This window comes from Echiichthys vipera, assembly GCF_963691815.1.
Source record: "Echiichthys vipera genome assembly, chromosome: 19".
NCBI classification, from domain to species: domain Eukaryota; kingdom Metazoa; phylum Chordata; class Actinopteri; order Perciformes; family Trachinidae; genus Echiichthys; species Echiichthys vipera.
The window spans coordinates 9,783,838-9,794,827 of record NC_139844.1 but is presented as its reverse complement, the minus strand read 5'-3'; the positions used below and the strand labels follow the sequence as shown (position 1 = coordinate 9,794,827).

General features: G+C 38.8%; 1 protein-coding gene across 2 annotated transcripts; it reads right to left on the bottom strand.

Moving 5' to 3' along the window:
- Positions 1-5,108: 5,108 nt before the first annotated feature.
- Positions 5,109-10,306, bottom strand: arv1 (ARV1 homolog, fatty acid homeostasis modulator). Of its 2 annotated transcripts, none has more exons than XM_083934315.1 (5): positions 10,166-10,306; positions 9,314-9,433; positions 8,295-8,448; positions 7,849-8,073; positions 5,109-6,214 (listed from the first exon to the last, which is right to left on the bottom strand). In XM_083934315.1, the coding sequence occupies exons 1-5, from the start codon at positions 10,259-10,261 to the stop codon at positions 6,090-6,092; spliced, it is 720 nt and encodes a 239-aa protein (XP_083790441.1). In that variant the 5' UTR covers positions 10,262-10,306; the 3' UTR covers positions 5,109-6,089. The 2 variants fall into 2 exon arrangements, with proteins under 2 accessions (XP_083790441.1, XP_083790442.1); XM_083934316.1 differs by having other exon boundaries at positions 8,345-8,448.
- Between the last annotated feature and the right edge of the window lie 684 nt (positions 10,307-10,990).

The following is a 10,990-nucleotide window of genomic DNA, read 5'->3' as shown; positions in this document are numbered from 1 at the left end:
TTCAGGTTTGGAGTGAGCTTTTTTTTATTTTATTATTCGACATGAAACTGAATGTAAGTGTTTTACGTGGACCAATATTCTCCATCCCCAGTGAAAACTCACAGCTCTCACAGACCCAACTGCAGTCTTCTTCCTCTCTCTGCTGCCCTACTTCTTTTCTTTCTCCTGAATGCATCTCACTCGGCCTGACCTGCATTTAAATGCACCGTTCTGCATTTTGGTCCAGAGTATCTGCCATGGTGCTGGGAAGCAGTTCTGGTTTAATTGATCATATGCTGCAGCAAGATGTGAGGGCTTTGAAGTAGCAGCAGCAGCTCCTCGTGCTGCGGGAGCTTCAGATAAATTACTGATGATGATAACACTGTTTACATTTTCACACTCTGAGACTACATTAAAGTTCTCCCTGTGAGACTGAAGAAATTGGGTCACGCAACTATGGTTTCGAGTCCATGTGTGCAGCATGTTTTCTGTTGTGGCATCAATTTTATTCTCTGTGACAATCGTGTTTGAAATGTCCGTCTGTAACAGTCAGTATAAACCAACATGTTTCAACAGTTGGCTAAAACAGATGGTCGATAGAACCAGTCAACTCGGTTTTTCTCTGTTAGCCAGTTCTGTATCTATTTCCTCTAAATGGCATTGTAAATATTTGACTATGTGTAGATATGTACAAATAATTATAAGCAATTGAATAAGGGGTGGGAATTAATAAGCTTTGGCTTCCTCTTGCTCCTTTTCGGACACATTCATTTATCTATAAATATGTTTATGATACCATGAATATTTTGTTTTGTTTATTTTTTGGTTTTAATGTTGTGTCACACTTGCTTTTTATATTATTATTTTCTTTAAATTTGTTCGAAAAGTACATTTTGCTATAAATACATACAGTATATGCTTTTACTGAAGTGAACTTTTAGTACTTGTGCATTTTTGGGGGGAATATTTTGTAGTTTTTTGTAATTTTATGTATTTATTTTTCACCCCTTTTATTCACATAAGATATGTTTGATTGAACCTGTTCACAACCAGTGTTTTATTTTGAAACTCCATCTTCATGCATGTTTAAATGTAAACATTTGAAAGCAAAATAAAATGGTTCGGGTGGATTTGAAAGCTTCCCATTATACTTCACAATACCGTGGTATAGCTTCAGTATATCAGAAGTCAAGTATTCATTTAAAAGCTCTATAAAAGGGCATTCATGTGTTCTTTGTGTGGGGTGTAGTGCATCATGTGAAGCCCGTGTTGTGTTTCTCTCTCTGCTCTGTCCTCTGGTCTCGTGCTGCCCGCCTGAGCGTCTGTTGGGAGATTAGAGCAGATTAACATAATCTTGACTGAGAGAGCAAATCCAAGGTGCACATCACTCTCTCCACAGGGAGGGATGAGGGACAGACTGCCACATCAGAGCGGGGCTGTGTGGGCCAGCGGATGGCTCTTCTATCACAATAATACACATGAAGAATGGGGTTCGGCTCAGTCGGTTGCTGGTGATTGTCAGAAATCATTTTTATAAAGCGTGTTTTTCTGAGTTTAAAGTGTGTAAATCCTTGGTTTCTGTATGTTTATTAATATAATTAACTGTACTTTTTATAGAGCGTGTTTTTCTGAGTTTAAAGTGTGTAAATCCTTGGTTTCTGTATGTTTATTAATATAATTAACTAACAGTCAAGCAGTGAATAAGTGCTGGGGGGATTGTGCGGAGGGGTCAACATGAGGGTTGTGAATGGTGACATCTGTTGGTCGTAAAACATTGATAACATCTACTGGGGTCATAAACATTGGGAAATGTGTTTGTCTTGTCTGTCTTGTCTTCTTTGATGTAATGGTGTAGTATATGCTGAAGCTCTCTGGAGAAAAGGCAGAGAACATCATGGGCCGTGTTGTCAGAAGCTTCTCTCCTGTACGCATGCAGCTTAGGAAAGACAGAATTTTGAAATACACTGAGGACTCAAGATTTTCTTTCACATGATATTTTTAAATTTGCTGATTTCTGTTGATAATCGATGTAAAATATTGTCAGAGAGCACCGTTTATTTAGACACTGTCTTCTGTCATACTGCGTTCCTGTTTCCTTTGTGTTGTTTTCTCTTGTGCTGATTGCAGTAAAGCCAGTTTTTCTTTGAATAAAAAGACAAATGACGGCTGGATAAGGTGCCACATGTTTCTGGTTGCCAGATCAGATTTGAGGTTTGAAACCGGCCCAATTCCATAAAAAAACAGCCCAAATCATAACCTTGCTAGAAAACTGTTCAAAACCATAAAACCATCACTTACGCAATACAAAAGCAGCACAAACATCTAACAGCTGCGTTTTCCAAGAGCAGTATGATCAAAAGAAGCCCCACTGGGCAGAAACCAGTCCAATATGGTGACACTGCCTGCTGCTAATGGAAGAGTTTTTAATAGTGTATCATATTTATATGTCCTCCTCCTGCAGCTCTGTGTGCTCCTTCCTGCAGCCATCAAGACTAAAATGCAGTGGAACAGCTTTGAAAACATTCTTCATAACCAGCCGTGATGCTGATGGTTTTTTTTCACCTATGTTCGCTGTTTTAGGTCGTGGTTTTCAGTGAAATGTCTGCAACAGTTGGACTGATAGCCATGACATTTGGTGCAGACATTCATATCCCTCTCAGGATGAATTGTAATAACTCCCCTGACTTTTCATCTAGCGCCAACTAAAGAAAAATATTGTGCAACACTTTGGTTTATGACCAAATTCCTTCAGAGATTCCCCTCAGATGAACGTTGTGTTTAGTTCACTGTTGGAACAAACTACCAGAATATCTCAGATTTGCACCTATAACTATGTTTTTTATTCAGATTAAGATGCATTATTATTAGATGAAAAGTTACTATCAGCTATGATGTAACTTGATGATGATATGATACATCAGCAGTCTGTAATTATTAGGCAAACTGTGACTGTGGCTCAGATCGGTGGTACGATTCTCAGCTCCCCCGGTCTGCATGTCGAAGTGTCCTTGGGCAAGACACTGAACCCTGAATTGCTCCCTGTGCTGCGCATGGGTGTGTAAATGTGGTTTGAATGATTAGATTAGATGGTATGTAGATGTCTACTGCCATCAGTGTGAATGGGTGAATGTGACAAGTAGTGTGAAAGCGCCTTGAGTAGTCAGAAGACAAGAAAGGCGCTATATCAGTACAAGTCCATTTACCATTTCCCATTCCCAATGTAAAGGTTCAGCAGAGGTAAAGTGTTTTGTACCAGGGGCCTAAATTGACTTGAGGTTGGATTTACTCTCCAGCTTCAGCTCTGGTCCAGACTGGTAAGTGGCTGCGAGGTGAGTGCTGTTCCTATAATCTGATTAGGCAGATTAAAAACCACTGCATGCCGCAGTAATCGACCGACACTTTCCTGATTCCACATTTAGAAGTTCCCTCAGGGTTTTTGTTCACAAAGACTTTGCCCTGGAAAATCAAACACTGTGTCAACATGTTGTACAGACATAACACGTGTCGATTTGTACGCTTATTTTCACTTTTGTGCATCAATTAAAGAGATGGAAAAGACTGAAAGAAAAACATGTAAGCAAGACATCTGAATAGGTTGTTTCTGTACCAATACTTCACAAACAAGTCCTCCAGAACCCTTCATTTAATTGACATACCGTACGCATTTTTTGGTGAAATACTGAAGAAAAAGAAAAAGACAGAGCCCAAATTGTGCACCTGGGCTCCAGACTGGACTGCTCTTCTGCCATCATTGTGCAGTTTGTCTCCTGCAGAATGAGATATTTCGGTCCAGATGACTGTTTCTCTTCGTTAAAGCCTAAAACGATCCAGACTGTGTTGCTCTCTGGAGCACAGATCCACCCAGGGTTAGGACACTTAAGAAAACATTCCTCACTCGTGTGCTGTCTCCTCAACTATTCACAGGCCTGTAATAACATGTATCCATGTGCAGACGCAGTACACACACACACAAAGATATATGAACAACATTAAATCGCATAGGAATCAGTTGAAATACAAATATTTTATTTTCTCTTGTAACAGACAGAGCACAAGCTGTCACTTTGATGGACGGCGTGTTTCTCTGCAGCTCGTGGTGAACTCGCTCTACAAGCCTGTTTTACATATTCTGTGCCAACCTTCAGGGCTCATCAATGACATCAACATCTTTTCTTTTGCACCATCTGCAACAAACATGGACGTTATACACTAAAAGTTACGATTTGCATTGAATATGACAGTATATTGAGGATATTTTCTCCCATATGAATCTTAATTTGAACTTTTGAGTAAAATGGCAGCTTCAGGTTATTTGAACATGTAGAATTTAAAAGTGCAAAATGCAGAATACCATCATAATGCCATCATCAGAGTGATTAGCAGCATTAACGGCGTTTTTTTTTTGTTAAATTATTGGAACTGTACACATTTTGCTTTACAGAACACCAACCAATCAGGCTTTAAAGTGATGGCAGATGAAAAAAATGTATCTTTTTTTCTCTCGGATAAAGACAAAACAAACGCCAAAGAGGGGAATGTGGAGGACAATGTCATGTAAAGAGATAAAAACAGGAACAAGTGATATCAGACAGAACAGATATTTGTTTATAGGTAAATACACCACAGTGAAGCTTTGAATCTACAGCTCTAGAGAAGCAAACTCATGGTGTCGTCTGTCAGCAGATGGTTTTGCTCAGAAAGAATTCAGCCCCGCCCTTCGTCATGTGTTCATATAAACGACACAACTCCTGCAAAGAGTCCTGGGGCCTCGGGCTGGTCCCTGCGTAATGAAGGTAAAAGTGCAGCGGAGAAATTCCCCTCATTCCACATACACGTTTGTTTTACTGATTGAACGTTGCTCTGTTTACAGACACATTCCAGTGAGAGTAAGGGGAGGTTTCTCTTTTAAATGTTTACAATGTTTCCCAATAATTACTGTAAGTCAGATGTCTGCTGGGATACTTTGCTGTTACCTGCCTTAAGTGCTACATCAAGTAAAGAATATGGCAGGAAAACATACAGGAGAAATCACTTTGCTCATTCATAACTGTTTTGTCATTATTGGCATATGTCCAATGACTGATGTAATTGTTTCTAACTATGCTCTGTTGTTATGTGTTTTCTCGCATTATTTTCTGTGTGTACATTGTGTTTTTATTGTGATCTCAATATCAGTGAAAATAAGGACACACCCTCAATTTTCTTTTAAAAATTTTAATAAAGGTTGAATATAAAAAGTGATTAGTTGGCTCGTTTGATAAATTATCATTTTATGTCAATTATCAAGCTAATTTTTCTGTTTTCAACTTCTCAAATACGATGATTTGCTGCTTTTATGTGTTTTATGTGATTGTAAATGATATATTTTGGAGTTCTGGACTGTAGATCGGTCAAAACAAGCAATCTGAAGCTTATTTTTCACTATTTTCTGAGATAATACTGACTCAACCATCTAAAAAATCAGTTGCAGCCCAAAAAACCCGCTCAAACCTGAGCTCTAACATCAGCTTTCTGACATCTTTTATGAAAATGACACATATACAGTATAAGCTTTCAGCAGAGCAATAAATAACAGGAGAGTCAATTCTGTCTGCTTTATTAATCCACTTATCCCTATTACCATGAGTGTGTGAGTTTCTGTGTGTGTGTGTGTTATTGAGTTAAAGTAAATATTTCACCAATGAGCCAAAGAACGTGTGTTGTCTGGGTCCCGTCCAAACAGATAAGTGCTTTTATTGTGGAATTTCAACCTCAGGGACTGTGTTTGTGTCAGAGACATTCAGGGACATGCCCAAGCTGCAGCTCCTCTCTGAATGTCCGTCTCATTTATCACAAAAAAGTAAAAATCTCATTGGATAGTGGAGCTCATTGTTCACTTTGAAACCAAAAAGAAAAACAAACAGGAGGACCACTGCCACCTTCATGACATCCCTCCAAAACGAAGATCTTTTTCTCTAGAAAGAGTACAGCAAAATAAAAATAATAATGTCTCTTCTGCTGCTTTTAAACACTTCAAAACATCCTCTTGCCTTCTTCTTTGTGTCGAAGGTTCATTAGAGGTTGGCGTCCACTTGCGGTTCCCTGAGATAACTGACATTTGTCTTGTTCATTCAGATGTCAAACACGTCCTGGATGCTCCATGGAAGCTTTTTACAGGCCTGAGCCACGCAGGTCTCTGACAGCAGGCCTAAACACACGGCCATCAACGACAGCCGCCTGCTGCTGTTCAGGATCACTGGAGAAGAGAGGGGAGGATAAATACACACTCTTTTTTTCCATGGAAGGTTTTTGTTTTCAACTTAAAGTATATCCTTCGAGAAGTAACGTCAATATCAAAAAGACTCCAAATGAAGCAGTGAGAAGGAGTGGATTCAACACTTTGTTGCACTTGGCATCAATATGACGCAGAGAAACTCCTCATCAGAGCAGCAGACCATAAATCACTCAACAACGTGTCATTGTTCGCGGCTCACAGACGAGCTGCCAAATACAATGAGCAGATTTATGTTTCCAGAGCTGCTGCTGCTGAAGAAATAATAATTATACAACGTGAAAAACGTGGGCTCAAACCTTTCTGTTATGTAATGTATTTATTGACAGTTTCTGGGGGTCTATGTAGCGAGGAGCACCAGGAGCATGGGGGGGATTTCTTCAAGAGTTAGTTGCCACCTGCTGGTGCTTTAAAATGTTCCTTGCGTCTTAGTGCCTCCTACCAGGGATGCATGGAGACACTAGGACACCGTCCAAGGAGAGAAGAAATGAGGAAAGATCTTTTTTTGGGACAAAAGGCATCCTTTCCTCTGAAGGGTCACATTTCTGATCACAGCTGTAGAGACTTTTGATGAGTACGTGTCTACTGCACTAATATTATTAAAGTTTTTGTGTGTGTGTGTTTTCTCTCTACAGGCTGCACATGAATAACTACAGGGGCCCTAAAGTCCCGTAAGGTGTTACTTGTTGTCTTGGGCGCACAAGATAAATAACTTCAAAATACCACCTATCATAAATATCACCTTTCAAGACTTTAGCTTTGAAAAAAGTAAATTCAAATTCTGTATTAGAAGTGTGTCCTGCTTAGAGGCACCTATTTCTACTATGATTATTATCTTCTTTATGTATTATTTCCGTCTGTCTTTATATTCTGATGGTGAAATTTTTATTTAATAACCTAGAATGTGATTATGGTGTCTGAGAAAAGATTTATTAGGAAGGAAAAGTGAACATGTATGATCGGTCTCAACTGTGACTGAATGGAAACAAACGATGTAAAAAAAAGTGCTGACGGACAGACTCTTCTTCGCTCTCTGACTTTAATTATATCCATGATAAAAAAAACTAAAGGTTAGAAATAACGGACAATGAAAAGACAAATCTTTAATAAATAAAGAATGTTATGCATGTGTGTTATGTTGTATCAGTAAAAGACCTCCATGAAGGCTGCTCCTGTGTGTCCTCGCTCATGACTCCTATGAAATCCCTCCTCAACCCTCAATCCTCAGGGCGAAAATAAGTGCTAGAAGAGCAGAACGAGTCCTGGATGGAGCGAGGAGCGTGGAAATATCTAATAAGGGACTTGGGATGCAGCCCCGGACTTCCCTATGTGTCTCACAAGGTTAAAGGGTCCAGCTATATCTTCAGATTGAAAAGTACTCCTAATTTCTCTCCAGTGTCTGTGTAACTATGCTTATTTGACTATAAACAGGTTTCATAGGGACTATTTTCCCAGGAGAAAGTAGTTCCAAAGTCACCTCTTCTGTTCAGATCAACTGTATTGGGATGGACGCAGAAATCTCACAGGTATCTCGACACCTGGGCAAGTAAAAGCAGAACCACTGTATACTAACGAACAGACACATTTTGTCTACCTACCTCTGATCGCCTGTGAGTTCGAGGTGAGCACAAACAGTTTGATGAGGCCCAGACACAGCGGGGAGTAGTCGTGCTCCCAGATGACAGCGGGGATGAGGAGGACCTTGCCGTAGCAGGACAGCAGCAGGGCTCTGAGGAGCAGACTGAGCTCCAGGGTCCCGCCCTGCAGACGAACCACCACCACCCAGAGGAACCACAGCACGCCGCCGCAGAACGCCGACAGCTCTACACCACCAAGACACACAGAAAGTCTCATTTAATGATAAATAACTTTTCAGCACAAAAGGCGTAACTGTAGCCTCCTGTATGGATGTGCAGGAGGATCCATATGTTACTAGTAGACAGATGGCTCAGTTGCTCCATGATAACACTCTAACACAAACTATGGTATAGAAAAACACTATCACTCAAACAGATGTGTAATGGCCCGTCTGGTTTTATCTTACCGAGGGCGGCCAATCCAAACATGCCGTAGAACTCCCATTCCTTGGTGTACCTGATGATGTCGGCAGGGTCGCTGCTCTGCTCGGAGCCATGGAGCACAGACCACCTGAGATACGCCTCACACAGCAGGCAGAACACACACAACTTCCAGTGGATCTGAAGAGGTGGAGAAGATACAAACACACACACGTGAAATACACTCTGAGTAGTGGAAGAAGTATTCATATCCTTCACTTACGTATAAAATATTCCACTACAAGTAAAAATCCTGCATTCAAACCTTACTTTATTAAAAGTATGCAAGTGTATAAGAAAAATGTACTTAACTTATGAAAGTAAAGTAAACCGGTGAAATGCTCCTTGTAAGTATTTTATGTTATATTAGATGACGTCAGGATTAATATTTCTGCTGCATTAATGTCTCTGTTGCATTTTCCTGCTGTAGATATTTAAGGTTGATCTCATTTTAGCTAATTCATATACAGTTGGGTATTTTAATCTACAGCAATGCATCATATTCTAACAGTTCATCATGTGTTTTTTAGTATCCCTGTTCTGTGAGAACCATGTATCTCTTTCAGACTTGTGACGATGCATTTTCTAGATAATCCAAGAGGCCTTTTAAAAAAACTTCATTCACTTGAAGAAGTAGAAGAATTTGAAAACACATAAAGGAACACTTCAGCCTTTAGTTTACAACAGAGAGAAAGAGAGATGAAAACCTGTCAGACAAATGTAGTGGAGTAAAAAAGTACAATGTTTGCCTCTGAGATGTAGCGGAGTAGAAGTATAAAGTGGCATGAAACAGAAACAGTCAAGTAAAGTGCCTTCACCTACACCTACACATGACATCTGTACGAATAAAACTAAGAAGCAATCTGAAGTCCTGTAATTTATGCGTCCATCGAAAGGCTTTTTATGAACACACCATGCACACACTGTTATAATATCTTGTTTCAATTGATCTATTATTGTTTGAGCACATGTGCAAGGTGAGCTAAAACAGTTTAACATTACTTACATTTAAGCTTGAGTTGAACAAAATGTGTCTGAAAGCCTGCGTCTTGCACAGAATGGCATCAATCAGGATGATAACTGGGTCATATTCAATGTACTTGTCCACTGGTTTCTGGCACAACTCCTGGAGACACACACACACACACAGACACACACAGACACACACACACACACACACACACACACACACACACACACACACACACACACACACACACACACACACACAGGTGATAAAGATACTGAAGAATCCATCTGTAATACAGGACTGGTCATGTTGTAGCAATTATCTCAAACGATATTGTCACTAGATTTGGACGTAGCAGCAAATCTTTAAAGTCACATGACAAATGTTATACTTGTATTTTCTAAATTTTATATTCATAAAGCAAATTCCTCTAAACCCTCCCCTAACATTGGCTTTCTCAGAGTTGAATTCAAGTGCACATGGATTCATAATCTCCTGTAACAAACTGAAAAAGTGAGTGCACATTGACATATTTGCATGAATTGTTTTCGTTGACCTATTGTGACCAGCAGTTGTCGTAATTGATTATTTATGTTTAAACGTGTTTGTTTTCCATATATAAGATATGTTCAGATACTTCTTTATCAGAAAAAAAGAAGTGTAATTATCATTATCATCATGAGAAATGATTCAATAACTTTAAGGAGATGGTCCTAATAATTCATAGAAACATGTCGTCCACATTGTGTAAATATCTGCAGACATAATTAAGTTTTATAAAGGAATGAGAGGTCTAGCTACGTCAACTGCTACATCTTTGAGCATCTTAGCATCTTCATCATAAACAGCAACAACAAACAAAAGACAAGAAGCGAGTCGTTAACGCACACATATGGTTATCTTCAGGATGCCGTTAGTGTAATCCCGATGTAACTCCGCTGCTCTCTCGTTACACTCAACACACCTGAAGCCATCTTTGTCCATTTTTAACCTGTAAAACTGATGCTAACTACAAAACACAGCTAATATGCGAGTCCATCAATGCGGAAGTAAGACGGCCCCATACAGTTCCGCCTTCAAAATAAAAGTGCACATTTGTCAAACAGGTGTGGCCCATTGACTGTAAAAAGGGGTTTGTGCTTGTGGTACAAACAGTCAAAGTAAATAAGACAAAAGAAAGAGTTTATTTGAGTTTGTTTATTTTTGTTTAACCCCCCCCTTTTTTTTATTGCTTATACGTTTTATTTCTTTTGTATTTTTTTCACATGTTTAATAAATTGACGAATAATAATAAAAAATATTCTTTGCCAACGTATCTAGTTAATTGTAGTCATTAAAACGGAGTTGTGTAGTTTGATTTTAATTTGAAAGCCATGATGGAAACAGTTGTTGTTTTTCACAATTTTAGTTACATTTTGTATTCATTACAAATATAAGAATAATAGTATAAAAAGTATAATACATCACTTATTTTGTACAAATATAGCAATATGCATGAATATATATATAAAAACAGAAAAACTAACAAGTAGAAAAGCAAAGAAACTCACAACCTAAAAATAAATAAATAGTGAAATATGAAAAGGGACAGTAAAGAGTGACAATAAATGAATTAAAAGCATTGGATAGGGGACAAAATCTTAGTTTTGATGGCTTTTTTTGCTTTTTGATTAGGTAATTGTCTTAATATATAATGCCATTTGTTCGTTAAGC